The 19,684-nt window shown below is 41.9% G+C and overlaps 1 protein-coding gene across 11 annotated transcripts in view; it reads right to left on the bottom strand.

Moving 5' to 3' along the window:
* Window positions 1-19,684, bottom strand: part of SOX5 (SRY-box transcription factor 5) — a 606,300-nt gene that overhangs the window by 167,152 nt on the left and 419,464 nt on the right. For all 11 annotated transcript variants that reach the window (XM_074937768.1, XM_074937807.1, XM_074937745.1 and 8 more), the window contains one exon: window positions 18,948-19,016. In XM_074937768.1, the coding sequence (XP_074793869.1) occupies window positions 18,948-19,016 (69 nt within the window). The remainder of the gene's footprint in view (window positions 1-18,947; window positions 19,017-19,684) is intronic.

Raw genomic sequence — 19,684 nt, forward strand, 5'->3', positions numbered from 1 at the left:
ATGTCAGTGACCAGTCTCTATTAGCTCTTCCATCGCTGCTACTCCCACCCAACTTGAACTAGGGGGTTGTTTTGAAGGAAAAAATGCATAGCACAGGCACAGCCTTAAGACGCTGACATTTCAACTGGCACTTAGGAAAATCTGGCAGGTGACCAAATCAGTTGGAGAGCTGTAAGCAGAAATGGAGTGGCCATCGCTGAAAAGACATGACTTTCAGACTGAAAACTCTTCCCTACCTTAGTTCACTGGATACCTACTTGCCCTGGTTGTGACCAGGCCCGGCTCTTCAGTTTTTGCCGCCCCAAGCAGCGAAAAAAACTGCCGCCGCGGACGGCAAAAGGGAGAAGCTGCCGCCGAAGTGCCGCCGCGGCCGGAGGAACTGCCGCCCCTTTCTAACTGCCGCCCCAAGCACTGGCTTGGAACGCTGGTGCCTGGAGCCGGCCCTGGTTGTGACACAACCGGTGCAAGCTGCACCAGTGCAACGTGTTCACAGTGCCACATGTCCACATGCAGCTCTATCTGCAAGTGTTGCAGAGTCTGTGGATTGATGCACCTCTATCCCACTACATCTGGCAGAGTTCCTTGGATATGCATCGTATCTATGGTGTCTATTGTATATTTGCCCCTGTTCATAGTTTGGGGTTTTGCCAATGGATGCTTTGCATGAGAAGTAGTGCATGAGATGTACAGACTGTTCCACAAGTCACCAACCTTACCACAAGACGCTGCTAGGTCAGCACTGGGCCAGGCTTCCCACGCTCTACTAAAGTGCTGCCACCTTTCTGCCTTTTTCCTCCACCTTTCTCCTCTAGCTTTCTTAAAATCAAAAGGGACAATCAGATGACACTGGTGACTATGAAGACCCCACTTTAAACAAAAACTGAACCAAGAAAGTCTAAAAGCTATGCAATTTAGTGACAAGATGTGCAGATTCTAACCTACTCATGTCCACTGTCTAGTGGGTCCAAAGATGACTGTCATGCTGAATCACAATCCCCTAAAGTAACATCTGTTCTTCCAAAGGTGACATTTCAGTACCAGAAAACCTAGTTTGCTGGCACTGAGCCACTCCCAGCAACAGTAAGTCAGTGGTGGGTATTATCAACAGGACTATCTGGAATACATCATGAAGTGGATAGCAAAATACCCACCTTGCTTAGAAAGTAGCGGACTGTCACCTGCTTTCTGGACTGTTTTCCTAATTTGTAGAGGGGTTTCTACTTCATTTCCCCCTCTAGTAAGTACACAATTGCCACAAAGATTGGCCACATCCTCCTGAGACAGTTCTCTCAGCAATCTGACAATGGTATTTGTGGAGATAGCAACCAACAATATTGATAAAATGAATTATTCCTGTAGGAGTGGTTTGCCCTTTTTCAATCTGCTCTCAGAGCTCTATCCGGGTTCTGAAGGAGTGCAGTACCAGAAATGTTAGCGGGAATCAAGTATGGAGGGAAAGGGAGAGAAAGAGACAAAACACACACACAGAAAAAGAGAGACAGGGACTAAAGCAGTAAAGGCGAAGAGATTGAGGGCAGTTGGGCACATACAGATTACATGTGCAATTCATATAAAGGCAATGGCATTTTTATCACAAAGAAGAGTTCGACTGAAGTCTCAAGGGATCAACCACAGAGGAAGCCCTTGCCTTGCTGCCTTTGCTGTGTGAAAGAAACACCTGTTATGCACAACAACAACAAAAGAGAAAAAAACAATAGGTATAGAAAAGAGGCCATGGTTCAAACAATAGGAACTGGAGAGGCAAAGCTCTCTCTAAATGAGGGGCTAGAATCCTATCAAATCAACAGCTGAGGAAAACCACAATTCGTTATACTTAAGGGGGAACATCAGAGATTATATGATGGCAATAAATACAATATAAATATCTGTGCTTGTTATGAATTGCCTAGGCACCAGAAAGGACAGGAACCTCCTAAGATATCCCTAAGTGGCAGAACAAACTTGCTGGAGTCTAGCTTCAGGGAAAAAGATCACTTGTTTTACAAAGAATACAATGGACAATTTTTCCTCCCACGGGAACCTTTGCAAGACTTTGTGCTGAAAGCATACTGTGTCCAAATGACCGTCACAAAAGACACGCAGAAGACAAGCTTGCGATTCCAACAAATCATGATGTCTACACACGTGGCTCATGCATTATATGTAGTGTGATGGCTTTTCCTCATTCTTCTCTTTGGATATAGGTTTCAGTATTATTACTGTAGGATACAGCATTTTATTTTATGTCAGTAGAGTAGCTATAGCGTGAATCTCTCTGACATTCTGATTCTACTGAACAGATATAAATCAGAGCTACCAAAACAAAAAAGATAAAGGTAAGCAGGTTTAAATAAGGTTGTGCACCTTGACAGGAGGTCTCATCTAAAAAGAAAACTTATGACACAGGAAACTGGACTCTTGAAAAATGACCCAAGAAACATGTCTTCAATGCCAATTCATCAAAGACCTTTGATCAGAGGAGAATGAAACAAATAGGCTGCATGTCTCAATTGTACACATGAGGGCCTATTTGGCATCCGTACCTTTGCATTCTACTCTGAAGTCAAAGAACACATGGACCGATCAAATAATCGATAAGTTACCCCAGAGAGCCAAAGAACCTTCCTGTTAGTAACACTAAGTTCTATTGCAAAATAGACATGTTATTGAAGTGCAGAGCCATCAAAAATTAGGGAGAGCAGAGGAAGAGAGAATCAGAAATTTTCCCCATCAAAATTTGAAATGTTAATAAAAAAGACAAATTTGACAAAAATTGAATCTATACTATTTAACCATCTCTTTCTTTCAGTCCATGAATAAAGAAACCTGCTTCCATCACTAGTAAACACTATGGCTGGTACAACATCTTGAAGTGAACTAAGGAGTCTATCTATTTGCCAAAATTTCAGCTGAACAGTAATGCTCAGTTTAGCTGGAGAACTCATAAAGAGCTGAAGAATTCACAATTAACCTCAGCTGTAACTTGGTATCAATGACTTTTAGGCCCCAAATTAGGAAAGCATCCATATTCCAAGCATATACTTAAGTCCCACAATTAAGCATGTAGTTTTTATACCCAAATTAGGGTCTTATAAATGTATACGTACTATTATCAAAATAATGACTTTATTATTTTAAGGTAAGGCAAATATGTATACTCAGGTGCATAAGGTATATGTGTGTTTAATTACTGCAGCCACTTAACCGTATGTTTATTTGTGTCCAAAAGACAAGTTTCACTTAAGGCAACTAGAAACAATCCTTAGTACATAAGTGATTGTTAATTGCACCTAGACCCTGAACTCAGCACATGCAATGTGGAGGGGAATTGAGTACAACTCACTACTGCATAAAAAGGAAATTGGAGTCTATATGCAGAGTAAAAGATAAAGTAGTATGCCAGGCAACACACAGTTTAAAAAGTTAAATAGTCTGATGCTATCTGAAACTGTCAAAAGTTTACAGAGAATTACTACTTGACTTAACGATTTGTGGATTAGAATCCTAGAGATTCTACCTTTATTTCTGACATTGGTCAAAACATAGAGGTATCATTAACTAGAAGGAAAGGCTTGATCAATAAATTACCTGTGGTTATACCTAATAGGTGAATTTCAGAAGAAATTAGAAAAGGAGTAGTAAACCCATTCAGAGTGAATATTATTCCAGGGAGAGTTGGTACAGACCCTTAAATTTAGGTTGTCTAACACTCTCGATTATAAAAAGAAAAAAGAAAAGGAGTACTTCTGGCACCTTAGAGACTAACCAGTTTATTTGAGCATGAGCTTTCGTGAGCTACAGCTCACTTCATCGGATGCATAGCATATCGTGGAAACTGCAGAAGACATTATATACACACAGAGACCATGAAACAAAACTTCCTCCCACCCCACTGTCCTGCTGCTAACAGCTTATCTAAAGTGATCATCAAGGAAGGCCATTTCCAGCACAAATCCAGGTTCTCTCACCCTTCCCCCCCCCCCACAGACACATATACAAACTCACTCTCCTGCTGGTAATAGCCCATCCCTCTTTGAAACCTCTCTTTATAATGCGCATGATAATCAAGGTGGGTCATTTCCAGCACTAATCCAGGTTTTCTCACCACCACCCCCCCCACACCCCCCTCCAAAAACCACACACACAAACTCACTCTCCTGCTGGCAATAGCTCATCTTACAATGTGCACAGCAATAATCCAAGTTTAACCAGAACGTCTTGGGGGGGGGGGGGGGTTTGTAGGAAAAAAACAAGGGGAGATAGGCTACCTTGCATAATGACTTAGCCACTCCCAGTCTCTATTCAAGCCCAAATTAATAGTATCCAATTTGCAAATGAATTCCAATTCAGCAGTTTCTCGCTGGAGTCTGGATTTGAAGTTTTTTTGCTTTAAGATAGCGACCCTCATGTCTGTGATTGCGTGACCAGAGAGATTGAAGTGTTCTCCGACTGGTTTATGAATGTTATAATTCTTAACATCTGATTTGTGTCCATTTATTCTTTTACGTAGAGACTGTCCAGTTTGACCAATGTACATGGCAGAGGGGCATTGCTGGCACATGATGGCATATATCACATTGGTGGATGTGCAGGTGAACGAGCCTCTGATAGTGTGGCTGATGTTGTTAGGCCCTGTGATGGTGTTCCCTGAATAGATATGTGGGCACAGTTGGCAACGGGCTTTGTTGCAAGGATAGGTTCCTGGGTTAGTGGTTCTGTTGTGTGGTATGTGGTTGTTGGTGAGTATTCGCTTCAGGTTGGGGGGCTGTCTGTAGGCAAGGACTGGCCTTTCTCCCAAGATTTGTGAGACTGTTGGGTCATCCTTCAGGATAGGTTGTAGATCCTTAATAATGCGTTGGAGGGGTTTTAGTTGGGGGCTGAAGGTGACGGCTAGTGGCGTTCTGTTATTTTCTTTGTTAGGCCTGTCCTGTAGTAGGTGACTTCTGGGAACTCTTCTGGCTCTATCAATCTGTTTCTTCACTTCCGCAGGTGGGTATTGTAGTTGTAAGAATGCTTGATAGAGATCTTGTAGGTGTTTGTCTCTGTCTGAGGGGTTGGAGCAAATGCGGTTGTATCGCAGAGCTTGGCTGTAGACGATGGATCGTGTGGTGTGGTCAGGGTGAAAGCTGGAGGCATGTAGGTAGGAATAGCGGTCAGTAGGTTTCCGGTATAGGGTGGTGTTGATGTGACCATCGTTTATTAGCACTGTAGTGTCCAGGAAGTGGATCTCATGTGTGGACTGGACCAGGCTGAGGTTGATGGTGGGATGGAAATTGTTGAAATCATGGTGGAATTCCTCAAGGGCTTCTTTTCCATGGGTCCAGATGATGAAGATGTCATCAATATAGCGCAAGTAAAGTAGGGGCGTTAGGGGACGAGAGCTGAGGAAGTGTTGTTCTAAATCAGCCATAAAAATGTTGGCATACTGTGGGGCCATGCGGGTACCCATAGCAGTGCCGCTGATCTGAAGGTATACATTGTCCCCAAATGTAAAATAGTTATGGGTAAGGACAAAGTCACAAAGTTCAGCCACCAGGTTAGCCGTGACATTATCGGGGATAGTGTTCTTGATGGCTTGTAGTCCATCTTTGTGTGGAATGTTGGTGTAGAGGGCTTCTACATCCATAGTGGCCAGGATGGTGTTATCAGGAAGATCACCAATGGATTGTAGTTTCCTCAGGAAGTTAGTGGTGTCTCGAAGGTAGCTGGGAGTGCTGGTAGCGTAGGGCCTGAGGAGTGAGTCTACATAGCCGGACAATCCTGCTGTCAGGGTGCCAATGCCTGAGATGATGGGGCGTCCAGGATTTCCAGGTTTATGGATCTTGGGTAGTAGATAGAATATCCCAGGTCGGGGTTCCAGGGGTGTGTCTGTGCGGATTTGATCTTGCGCTTTTTCAGGAAGTTTCTTGAGCAAATGCTGTAGATGCTTTTGGTAACTCTCAGTGGGATCAGAGGGTAATGGCTTGTAGAAAGTGGTGTTGGAGAGCTGCCGAGCAGCCTCTTGTTCATATTCCGACCTATTCATGATGACAACAGCACCTCCTTTGTCAGCCTTTTTGATTATGATGTCAGAGTTGTTTCTGAGGCTGTGGATGGCATTGTGTTCTGCACGGCTGAGGTTATGGGGCAAGTGATGCTGCTTTTTCACAATTTCAGCCCGTGCACGTCGGCGGAAGCACTCTACGTAGAAGTCCAGTCTGCTGTTTCGACTTTCAGGAGGAGTCCACCTAGAATCCTTCTTTTTGTAATGTTGGTAGGTAGGCCTCTGTGGATCATTATGTTGTTCAGAGGTATCTTGGAAATATTCCTTGAGTCGGAGACGTCGAAAATAGGATTCTAGGTCACCACAGAACTGTATCATGTTCGAGGGGGTGGAGGGGCAGAAGGAGAGACCCCGAGATAGGACAGCTGCTTCTGCTGGGCTGAGAGTATAGTTGGATAGGTTAACAATATTGCTGGGTGGGTTGAGGGGACCATTGCTGTGGCCCCTTGTAGCCTGTAGTAGTTTAGAAAGTTTAGTGTCCTTTTTCTTTTGTAGAGAAGTAAAGTGTGCGTTGTAAATGGCTTGTCTAGTTTTAGTAAAATCCAGCCACGAGGAAGTTTGTGTGGAAGGTTGGTTTTTTATGAGAGTATAAAGATTCTTGGGTTCCTTTTTGAGGAACTCTAATACCTCCACTGTTTGCAGCAGCCCTTTGAAATTCAGCAGAGAGAAAATCCCTAGGCTAGAGAAATGCCTTTTCTTTGTCTTTTTCAGGTTCAGCTGAATTATAAAATGTTAAAAGTTATCATTTCCCTTTTCTTGCTTGTTCTCCAAAGGAAAATGCTGGCAGCACCAAATGCTGTTCTGGGAATGCTTGGGAGCTGCCAGAACAGCTGTAGCAGATGTGGGGAAGGAAATTTAGTCTCCCTCTCTGCACACATACATAACCCTACCTCAATGTCCTCTCCTTCCAAGGGGCTCCACATGGGCCAGGAGCTCCCCACATCTTGGTGGGAACAAAGAGAGGGGAGAAGAAAGGGGTGGGACTAGGTTCTCTCTAACCACTTCTTGGACCTACCACACAGTGCCAGCATCCCATTTGCCGCTCTGAGATAAAAGCCTTCTCCTTCTAGCAGTTAACACAATTAGTCCAATAGCTCAAGTGACAGTACTGTGCTGAAAGTTCAGGTTTGTTACAGCTGTTCATAACATAACTGGATTTTAGATTTGTCCACCCAGCCCCCCCAAAATAATTACAGTATTAAAAAGATATTAAAATAACATTATTTAGGTTGCATAATCAAGCACTTTTAATTTAGGAAATGTCACACTGAGAGTTGCCTGTGTAATCTTAATTTGGCCCCACTGCATGTATGCATTATGATACAGTTTTTAATTACATGACTATATACTATTCTTTCTGGAGGACCCCAGGCCTCATTACCACACAGGATGGACATAAAAGGGGGCCAAATTAAGGTTGCCCGGGCAAGCTATATTCTAGCATTTCCTAACTTTTAAGTACTTGACATGCAACTTAAAATTATTTTAATGTCATTTATGTATCACTGCTTGATTAAAAATGGAATTTTTTGTTCAAGTTGACTTTGAATTGACATTTTGTAAGAAAGTAATTTTTGAAATGATTGAATTTCCATCTTCAGAGATAATTTTGATCGCTGTTATTGGAAGTTATTACTACTATTGACATAAGCTTTATTGACCTACAAAGCATCCAGGTCCAGACAAAAGCTGTCTTGCCAGAATAGAGTTAAGTACACTTTGTAATAATACTTTGATTACTATGTATTACATATATTGAATTAGATTTTTTTGATAAACTTTGAAAATTACAAGTTAAATTTACCCCAATCAATTCTTATTACATTTCATAACAATCTTTATTTTATTTTATGTTACTTTATTATGTTTATTGTTGAATTTTATTTTTAATTAAATTAAACTTGTAAACACAGGAATATCAGTCTACTTATTTAGTATATACAATACAGATTTCTAACTAATCTGAGGTTATGTCTACACTATGCACCTTTTAGCAACTCAACTGTACTCCTACAGCTGTGCCGCTAAAAGGTGTGCAGTGTAGACGCTCTTTGTTGGCAGGAGAGCTCTCCCGCCGACAAAGAGCTGTTCACACCGGCGCTTTTCATCTGTAAAACTTTTGTTGTTCGGGGGGGTTTCACACTCCTGAATGACAAAAGTTTTACTGATGAAAGTCCAGTGTAGACAAAGCCTTAGAAAAACATCTGGAATGGTAAATTACAATTATTTACCCATTGAGGTGTGCGTGCACATGTGTATCTCACACGGAAGTTGAATTCTCCCTTTGTGGCATGAATGTGCACTAAACAAACAATGTAAAAATAAAATAAACTAGAAGCAGACTAGCAAGATATTTCATTCCATAATTTGTTCTCCAGCTCATCCCTTGATTTCTGGACAGAGATCACAGCTTCCATCCATCTCTTCTGTTTCAAAGTCAGAACTAACACAAACTGTCCTGTCTGGTCGCTATCAGCCAAGCCATTAAACCACTGTACTTGTTGTTGTTGTTATAAATACCATATTGAAGGAATTCCTCTATTTCTTTAAGATACTCTGGGCAGTCCAGCAACAATAAGCTGATGCACCACTAGCAAGAGAACACCAGAGATAAAGTAGTGTCCATCAGCCTCCCTGCAGCCTATATTCCTACCACCTTAGTGGTGATCTCATCATGTCTCAAATTACGCGGGATTGGGCACAGTCAATCTTTGAATGAGAGATGTCTGAGGAGATGTTAGAGTGACACAGACTGTGATACTGATGAATTAGTAGGTGCTACCATACTCTTCCCTATGAGTCATTACTGATCCACAGCTCCATCAGAGTGTTTAGGGTAAAGTGCTCTTTTGGATGAGCTGTCAAAATGAAGTCATGGCCATTTAACATTGTTGAAAAGCCCATGAGTAACCAGCCCTGCAGAGGGTTAGACGACACAGAGCTTACAATGGTGGTGACTGTCTACCAGTTTTCCCAATTTTTCCCCTCAAGCTCTTGACATGGTATGAACGTGTGTAATTTTGTTGGCAGGGAAGGGGAGAATGGGTTTTTACCACTTTTACTGTGCTGGATGGTAAAACATTTGCTAAGCAGCCCCATTTTAAAAAGGGAATAAATATTTAAAATTAGATACCTGATGGAGTTTGCAAAAAAATCTCAGCTTTGGTGGCTTGCTCCCGCTGAAGTCAAGCAGGAACCACCACCCATTGCCATCAGTGAGAAGCCAGACCAAAGCGGAGGGATTTGAAACTCCCATCCACAATCTTTTTCACCATTCTCCCTTGTAAATCATTGTTGTCATGTGCCAATCAATAGCTGCCATGCTGTATCCCAGAAATGGCTTCAATTCATTGACTGACACAGTGGTTCCTAAGTGAACATGAAGGACCAAATTATCTTCTAAATTAATGCATTATCCTCCTTCAAAACCCTCCATAAAATGCTCCCCTTTTGCTGTGAGGCCTACGAAAACCTTGAAAACGGGTAAGCTGTTGGTGTGCTGAGATCACTGCCTATCAGGCTGACAGTATTGTCTCATTGTTCTCCCTTTCTCTGGCTCTATCTATTGTCTCTTGTCTTATACGCTGTACATTCTCTAGGGCAGGGACGGTCTTTTTGTTCTGTGTTTGTACAAAGTCTAGCACAGTGGGATTCCAGTCCCCAATGCGGACTCCTGGGTGCTACAAGAAATACAAATTGGTAAATAATAACATTAATAATAATAATGCCGTGCTGTCCCAGCACATTGCATTTAGTCATTCAATACTATTGCATAGGGTGTAAATCACGACACGATTTGGCTCATAGTTTTGTGACACTCTTTGGGATTATTTGGGATGAAAGGTGCTATATAAACTGTAAATATCATCAAGCATTGCTTGGCCTACAAGGGTGAAATTCCTCAATTTGAAGAAATCGCTACAGAGATCCGTGGTTATGAATTTTCAAATTTAGGCTGCTTAGAGAGGTAAGACCCAACAACAAATGCTCTCAAATTATGTAGCTAGCTGAGTCATCTTACAACTCGTGACCCTTATAATGATGTTCTCTTTTTCAGAATCTATGCGATGCCACACAGTGATCTGTCTGTTAAATTGAATCCTTGCCTCTAGATAGAAAGATAGATATAAAGTTTATTTTGAATTGTCTTCTAGTGCCTCTGAGTCTGACTGATGTGAGATGTTATTTTGAACATGCCAAAGCATCTGAACAGCTCCAGTCTTTTCTTTTCAGCGTGCATTCCTTGATAAGTGGCAAAGCTTCCCACTCATCAGTCACTCAAAGTGACTGTGGCTGTCAGTTGTGTACAAAGCGCAATCAGTTTGGAAGCAGAGACACCAGTATTTTTCTTCTCAGCTTGAAGCAAACACATTTTGACTGGTAGTCATTCAATTTTAAAGCATCTTCAATTAGGGGCGGAAGAAGATATAAAGAAAACACATCCTAAACACCTCCACCAGCCAACAGTAAAATTTTTATTATCTCCCGACTTACCTTACTGCAGCCGTCGCCACCGCCTTTTTTGGCTGCACAGCAAAAATGTACATGACTACACATTCACCATACGGGTGAGATTGGGATCCTGCAGTGTACTAAAGTTCTCGTTCCTATAAGAGTTCAATGGGCAACACCACTTTCTTTCTCCCTCTTGTACCTCTGCTACTTGAAGTGCATTCACATACACAGACACAGAGATTGTTACCAAAAACATTAGAAATTTGTCACACTCTCTATAGTCAATGATGAAACCAGTTACAGAAGCCAATGGAACACTGACTAGGAATGGGAGAAGGAAAGGGAGGCCTGGCAGACAATAGCAGCTGGGGAAAGAGGCCTGGCAGCCAAGGGAGATAACTTAGTAATGTGGAAGACAGGGGTGCTGGAAGCAGGGGTACTGGGGATGGCAGCAGAAGAGGATGTGGCATGATCCAGACAAACTATGAAATTGGAGACAGAATCTGGAAGAGAAGCTAGAAAGACAGGGCACTGAAAACAGAAGACCTGGTTGGCAATCCTGTTGGCAACCTCAGTTGAAAGACCCAGGACTGAGGCCTTGTTTCACAGTTTTGGCAGCTCTGGTGATTGTACTGTGAGTCTCATGGTATTTAGTGTTTTTCTCATAGTCATAGGTCCTGGAACCATGATTTTTCTTTTTAATTAAGTTTCTAACCCTCATGGTTGTGGGGAAAAGCTGGAAACTGTGATGCCTAAAGGCTCCAACATCAGAAGGCAAATAAAAGGAAGTTAAATTTTTAAAATGCCATGACTTTAAAGCCAATCCCAGGAGTTTTGGGGACCTGCATCATGATTCTTGAATGCTTAGGTTGGGAATATTTGGGGCAGTGGGGCAGCTACACTATGTGTAGACAAAGACAAGCCAGAGTTTGTACTGACTGACCTAATCATGATTTATCCCTAAAACCTCAAATAGTTCAACTGAACCCCGGCTTTCCCTTGAATATGCTTAGAGTCAGCACTAGTACAGCTAGACTGATTGCTGAATTTTGGCTATATCCTGAGTGTAGACAAGCCTGACAGTGAACTACTCTATCGCTTCTAGAAGTGATCTCTGTGGCTTTGACCGATGGAAGGTTGCTCTGTGAATAAACAGAGGATTGCCCATTTGGCATCTTTCACTAGCACTGAATTAACTTTTACAATAATGGAGGAGCTGCAGACCCAGAGATTTTCTATGGTAAATGCATCATTCTCTTCAGCAAAGCACACACTTTACTTGCTGTACATGTGATGACATAAGGAAAAGATTAATTTACTCACAGCCTAGACTCTGATTTCTAGCTTAGATTTTTTTTCACTTCTCCCTTTCCGCATCTTGACCCTTTCCTCCTCTCTCTCTTTCTCTTTTTATATAATTGAGGTTCCCAAGGGTTTTTCTGCAAGTCCTATTATGATAACTGAGAGGACATCAGCTGCAGAGCCTCTGTGAGAAACAATTGAATAGCTGCTTTGCCAGCAACCTCAGTTGTTTGGGAAAAGGTTGCAAAGTCATGGGAAAGGCTGCAATGCGACTTCTTCATGGGCCTGTCTCAGTGAATCCAGTAGGCCCATGTTTACAAGATGCAGAAAAACAGCTGCTCGTGACACATGATGAATCTGGACATAACATCCCCAGTCTATGAGCCCATTGGGTTTGACTTCAATTTCAGCTTGCAGAGAGACCTGGACTCTTGAAGGCATATCCGCAATGGAGAAAAACAAAACAAAAACAAATTGGCTCAGTGGACTGAACCAGCTCTGAAAGCATTTTGCAGAATAGGGAGGAAGAAGGGTGAGAACAAACCTCCCACTATTATCAATGACAACCTTTCCATTGTCTTCAATGGGAGCTGGGTCAGGCCCTTAGTTTGATGTCTTGGTTGACGAGGGCAACATTCTGTCCCTACCTCTTCCTAATATGTGTGGAGGTTCCCTAAATACAGAGGAATTAGCACCATTCCACTTTGCAGGGGGTGGCAAGCTGCAAAGAGTCATGGGTCTGTGGAGCACTGTTCTGCGGTCACTCTCTCCTCACTGTGCAAAGCAGAGATGCAACCACATTAAAAAAAAAAAAGGTTGAGAGTGGACTAAGAGTGAAACTTCACCAGTCCTGAGATTGCCCTGAAGCAGACATCTACAGGACAATAAAGAGCTGAGCGGAGACAACACCATCATCCCCAGCAGTGGCTGCACCTATGGCACAAAGACTTTTGCTCACAGGATTTATCCTTTGTGGTACATGGCTGATGTTTGCCTTCCAACTGAGCACAGAATCTGAGGAAGGCTGAGCTGTGCCAGCAGTAAAATTTAGACTGCAAGTTTGTTGGGGCAGGGGACATTTCTTTATGTTGCCACGTAAATTTACAGTGCTATATACAAGCAACAACTGCCTCCAAACTGCCTCCATTTCATTTGAAACATTATAGCAAACTAATCAAAATCTCATTGTTTTACTTAAAAGAAATACAAAGAGAATTGTTACATACAAACAATATGAAATATTAGGGCTAAAGATCATTCTGTAAATTCTGGATAACAGATGCTTGCTCACCTGAGCAGTCAAACAAAAAACCCAAATGCCAACAAACAAAAATTACTCACCCAAATTAACATCTGTGTGGCAAATCACGATACATAAAGCATTATGAAATCAGCTTGCTTCTATATACTTATGTAAAGCTAGAATCAGTACATTGTCTTTTATTGTTTGGACTGTTTTAATGAGGAAAACTCTGTGACATTTCTAACCTGTGTGTTAAACTTTTAAAATCTTTTCAAAATGCTGTGTGGCAGAGAAAGCTAAAACACCCCTAAAATCTCTCCCTTCAAAAAAATTATAGCTAGATTTTTTTAATAGGGCTGGCCAGAAATCAGATATCCATCCAGCCGGAAATTCCCAGTGTTCAAGATTTTGAAGCCTCAAACCTCAGAATTTCCCCATGAATGGGAATATTTTGATTCGGGAACATACCAGTGTTGCTGCCGCCTGTCCCAGGTCTCCCTGTCTGCCAGTGCTGCTCCTGAGGGGAATGTGGGGTGGGGTGGGGAGGTTGGAAATCCCTGGACTAATGACAGGAGGGGAGGAACCGCTGGACTGATGATGGGAGGGCAGCCCAGGAAGCTGGGTGTCTGTGGATCCTCAGGAATCCTGGACAACCCCTCAGGCTGTCTTTTGGGGGGGAGGGGGAGGAGTATGGGAAACCTCAGCTCCCAAGCTCACTGCTAGGCAAGCTACCAAGGACCAGGATCCCAGAAGCCTTGGGAGCCCTGGCTCCATGACAGCCTGCCAGCTGGTGCCAGTAGGTGTTCTGTGGCTGCACGGAGAAGCTGGCGGGGGTGAGGATGAGGGTTTCTCCCCAGCAGGGCTGTGAAGGACAAGGGCAGAATTTAGCCCAATGTTTGAAGGTCCAACAAAACAGTACTTTGAGCTCATGTGCGCTCTCCTCTGCTTGCTCTTACGGAAGCAGTCAGCTAAGGAACTGTTCTGAAAAACAAGCTGGCATTATCAGGGCTGCTCACGCAAAATGAAAGCGTTACCAAAAAAAAAAAAAAAATAGTAGCAGCTCCATTGGAAGAGCAGGTCCAGGGAGGGCAGGGCAGGATGAACTGAATACTTGGGCAAATGGAAATCAGTAAGAAAAATACCTTTTCATTTTCACATCTCTAAAATGGCATTAAAACACATGGAGAATAAATATAAAGCCCCTTACAAATTAGTTCTAGAGCACCCTGCAGAGCAGATAAAAATGAGGATATCCATTTTTCCAAAGCATAAATTGCAGTACAGTGGCCTTCCTTGAGGTCACAGACAGAGTCCTGGCCTTAGTCTACACACAAACTTGCACTTGTTTAACATTAAACTTTTATGTAAACCCTGCCAACTCATATATGCAGACAAACCCATAGTCCTGCTCTAATGAACATTCCCTCTCCATGTAACAAGAGGGATGTGTATTTTCAGTTGGATACCTATGTGACTGGTACATTCTTCTGTGTACAAGTAGTTATCATGTCTTTCTTCCGTGTCACAGAAGTGGATACTTTAACTGAACTGTAGTTACATTCAGCATTTCCCATCCTCCAAAGAGGCGATATACCTTGTAATCTATCCCTGCTTGTGTCTGCAAGTCTTGGTGTTTGTTTGGTAGGGGTAATGGGAGAAGGAAATGTTTCCAACTTAGCACACTCGGAGAAAGGAGTCATAAATCAGCAGGTCAGTCAGGGTTTTGTTTTGTTTTTTTAACCTTAAGGTATTATGTTTTCAATACAATATTTCAATAGATTTTTTTTGTGTGTAATAATTTATCCAGAATTACTACAACTCTAACAAGTTTAGAGAAATTTGGCTCAAGTAAAATGAATCCTTTGTCATAAATAGTTTGGGTTCATTGCTGCAGCCTAATCAATCAATTGTTCATAAGTCAAACAGCAATCCCAACTTCGTAGGAACATTTCCATGTCAATAAATCTAAGGCAGTTTGTTTAAAAACTCTGGAACCTGTGAGACAGAAGCCTGACAGACTAGTTAGGGCAGGATCAAAAAGCCTGACCCCACAGCCTCTGTGCACATTTGACTTTCATGTCACAACCTAGTTCCACCAGCCTTAACCTGTTGTAAAAATCACTGACCATTTTGAGTAATCCATGCATTAGAGTGACCAGGCCACCGTCTCCATTTCCTTATAATGAATAAGCTATTTTTTCCCCTCTGGAACTGTTATTTCTCTCTGCCACTAACTATTCATTTATTCCATGGAAAGAAAATATTTATTTTTATTCGTAATAGTATTCATATTTTTAAAAAACTTTATACCTGACCCGGCTGTTTCCATGGACTTCACTGGGAGTTGGATTGGGCCCTGTGTCACTCAGGATTAGTGTGACAGTTCTTTAGACAGGCAGAAGCCAAGGAACCATCTCTAGAGGAATGAAATGTCTCCATCTCTCTTCAAACCTTGATCTCTGTGATGTAGCTGCCTAAAAAAGGGTGCCAGCTTGGATAGTGTTTTATGTGAAGTAGGCACACAGGGTAAATTTGTGCCCTCACTGACTTCAATAGGGTCAGGATTTCATCCGAGGTCCCTAGACAATGGGTTGAGACAGGCCACCAACTCATTTCCTAAACCAGCAGCATGTATCAGATAAGTAGTGAGTGGACTTTCATGTACTACTGACTTAGGTCAAGGTTCAAGAGATGAAAGGCTCTATATCTCATCATCAATCTGTGTTTTCCAGTACCCTGGTGAAGACATATTTCATTTTTACACTCTACACTTAAAAGAAACAGGGTCAAATTTTTATTATTATTATTTGCAATTTACTCATTGTTTATAAAACAACTTCCCCTCTTACTCTTGGCTCATAAATAGAAACTTAGAACTAAAATCTGGTTCCTCTCTCTCTCCCTCTCATCACTGGTCATAGTAGGGTTTCTTGTATTGTTTTTCAGACTTTTGTCAAAGATGCAGCAATAAAGATTTTTTTTTAAATCTCTCCACCGACACAAAGAATTGCATGCACTTTACAAAGAGAAGGCATAAAGGGCCAGTTATTCAGCTAACATAAATCAGTGTAGCTCCACTGATTGTAGTGGAGTTATGCTGTTGTAAACCAGCTGAGGATCTGGCCCATAATTTTCTGCAATTGAGACTGAGGGATTACAGAAAGATCTGGGCAGAGAAATCCTGATGCTGTTGAACAAACAGCACACTATAGCATCTACTTACCATAGTGATTTGGGATGCTTTATAAATTATTACATATCTAGCTACTCAGAGATTGTGCCATGGTTGTAAACCCACGTAAAACTTCAGATACTTCTTTACAAACAAGACACTAAAACCTCTATTTATTACTCAAGCGAAAGTCCGGGCTCAAGATGATTTTGTATTATTAAAAAAACAGGAGTATGTGCAAGTGCACATGCACAATATGCAAGAAAAATTTTAAAAAAAGAAATACAGTAAGTAGTGTAAAGAGATAGGTTTTTAATACTACAACAAAAAGAAAAGGCAGCTGAGCTGGGTCCTGATCCAGACCCCATTGAGGGAACTGTATTACTTAGCATAGTGTCAGGTTGCAATGGCATCACCCCTATGAGTACTGCCTTCGCTACTCAACTCAAACAGCCTGGGAGATTGAATGGCTTATGTTTATAAGACCCCAGGCCCTACGCTCCTCCTCATGCAAACCCTTATTTAAAATGCCTTTTCACTGCCAAGTGGAAATGTCAGTCTTCTGACAGGAGGTATTTAAAAATATATATTCCATTTCCAGTTTAAATTTGCATCAAATTCAGGTTAAAACCAGTCCAAGGGTTTGTCACGGTATAGGAGAGATGATGTCTTGTGAGAACGTGTTAGCTACCACATTCTAACTAACATGTTCTAATGTTCTAGAATAGACAAGGCAATGTAGACTTTAACACATGCCAGTGGATTGAGTTGAAGTGTAAACAGGTAGAGTCTAGCAAACACAATCTAACACCACACCTTTAGTCAAGACCAGAAAACCCTCTGATACCCACAGCCACAATAGCATGCCATAAGAGAAGGAATTACAAATTCCACCTCTGCTCTTTTATTACCATATCCAACCACAGCTTTTCCCAGCTGTCCACATTTCTCACCTGACATACTCAAAACGGAAAGATACCCTCCAATACCAGCAAAAAACAGCATCCCACCTCCCTCATAAAATTTATAATACAACAACAGTCCCAAACATTTTGGCTTCATGTAAATACAGAATTTAGAACTATAGGATATTGTGCTGTATTTTATATGGTCAACGAGCATTCAGAAGTAGGAAAGCAACAGACCTCCTCAGAATGCCTCCTCAAAAAAGGCAGTCAGGCGCCCACGTCTCTCTGTCCATACTTCCCCAAAAATAAAGGTGAGAAGGAGAAACAAAGAACTTTACCAAAATGTTCAATCCTCCAAAATAGTGCAGGATTGATTTCAGTTTTAGATCAAGATGGCCAATGACAGTGGTAGTCTGCCCTCTCCTATTTGCCTCCCAACCTTTCAAAAGGAAGGTAAACTCAGTTTCTTTCTATTGTACTTCACCACCAGATCGCAATACCTAACTAACTATCCCAGTCTAAATTTTCTTCTCCGTTCAACTCCACTGTAGTCACTAAGGGCACGATTTAAACTTTAATTCACAAGAAAACCCACCATAGCGTTCAATGATTTTTTCTGGGTTCAGGTTGACATGCCACATCTTGAAATGATTGTGTGATGGAGCATAGCAATGCATTTATCAGGGGCCAAGGTATCCTCTGACTTACACACCATACTACCTTATTGATTTTAGTGGGGCTGGCAATGGCTCATCTAACAACTGCACACAGCCCTGTATCTTACACACATTTTTAACCAGTGCAAATCAGCTCATGCCACATAAAACCAGTTGCTATGCAATGCTGAATATTAAATATTAAAGATGGACCTGAGGCACGAAGATTGGATCTGGATCTAACCTTCCCTCAAAGTTCAAGGCTTTTTGAATCTAGGAGGCTGAATCATCTAATTATAGGAATCAGACCCAGCCACAAATGTCCAGTCCCAAAGTTTCTTCACATGTTGGGGTGTTTGGATCCATCTCTACCAGCATGTACGATCAGTGATTTTAGGCACTAGGTGATGTGCACTGGAACATCAGAGAGCAGGAACAAACCTTTAACTTTTTAAATATAACATGCTATTGACTCTCAGAGCATAAAATGTATACTACCATAGGAAGGAAGATGAAGAAACAAGATTAAATAATAAGGAATAACAGGTGAAAAGGAAATATAATCACATCCATAACATTGTGGTACAAGAGTTAGCAACCTTTTTCACTGACGGAGCACGCACATAGCCACTTGTGACCTCACCTCCTCAGCTGCTCTCCAGAATCCTTTCGCTTGCTCCTGCTTCAAATGAGTCCCTTCTAGAATTATTAAATGATTTAGACTGTTCTCCTGATACCTAAGGGGAACTTGGTGGCAAAAGACGGGGCAAAACTGTTTCAGCAGAAGACTCAAGATAGAATTGGAAGAGATCTGTAACTCCACACCCAACAATTGCAAGAGACACTAAAGACACTTTTGTGGGGCATGCGCCGCAGGCTGAGAGCCACTGTTCCAAGGTCTGATCCTGCAAACCCTTACTCATGTGAATGGCACTCTGAAATCAATGGTGCTTCCAATATGAGTCAAGTTAATCACAAGTGTAAGGGCTTGCAAAATCCTACTCTTAGTGCTTAATGGCAAGTAACGTCCTTATCCATTTTCTTAAAATACAATACCAACATCTGTCTGTATAGATTCTTACAAAGACTCTGGCTGTACTGAAGGGAGTTGGAAGAAAGAAGGGAAAAGTGAAAATTAGGAATTATAGGTAGGGTGACAATCTCTGACCTGGATCTGTTGCTGAAGAAGGTTAATTTTGTGTTGCTGCTGCAGAAGCTGCTGCTGCTGTCTTGCAATCTGTGGAGAAATTACAAATGTAAAATTTGTACCATCACTCGTGGAATTGTTACAAAGGAATTTCCCACCTTTCTTAGTTCTTGACACCACTCTATTAAGCTAGTGACATTGTGGGGTGTGGGTGGCAGCAGCTGGATGTGCTACAGAGGCAGGAGGCTCACATTTGTGCATCATGGTAGAGCCAGTTCATGAAAAAATGAACCTCAGGGACAACACAGTCAGTACTGATGGGAGGGAGGAGGTAGACTGATACATGAGTCCCTTCTCGTTAGCCAATTTATAGAATCATATTGCCACTGGTCTTAAAGAATACTGCTTGCCTGCCCCTCTCTGTTGGTGGAAGAGCACTTGGGAAAAGACATCAAATAGTAGGAAGAGGAAAAAGGAGCAAAGAAGAGAATACATGGTACATCTATAGCACCTACTATTCAAGGATTTCCAAGAGCTTTACAAATATGAAACGCAGTAGGACGGCATTATTATCTACATTTTATCGATAGGGAAACAGAGGCAAAAAGAGATTGGTACTTGATTTTGGGCAATCCACTTAACCTCTAAAAAGCCACAGACTAGAAACAAGGGGCCAGACCCTCAGTTGGTGTAAGTCAGCATAGCTCCACTGTGTCTTCAGGGTAAGTGTGCCAATTTACACCAGTTGAAGATCTGAC

The sequence above is a fragment of the Natator depressus genome, chromosome 1 (genome assembly GCF_965152275.1).
Source record: "Natator depressus isolate rNatDep1 chromosome 1, rNatDep2.hap1, whole genome shotgun sequence".
Classification (NCBI taxonomy): Eukaryota; Metazoa; Chordata; order Testudines; family Cheloniidae; genus Natator; species Natator depressus.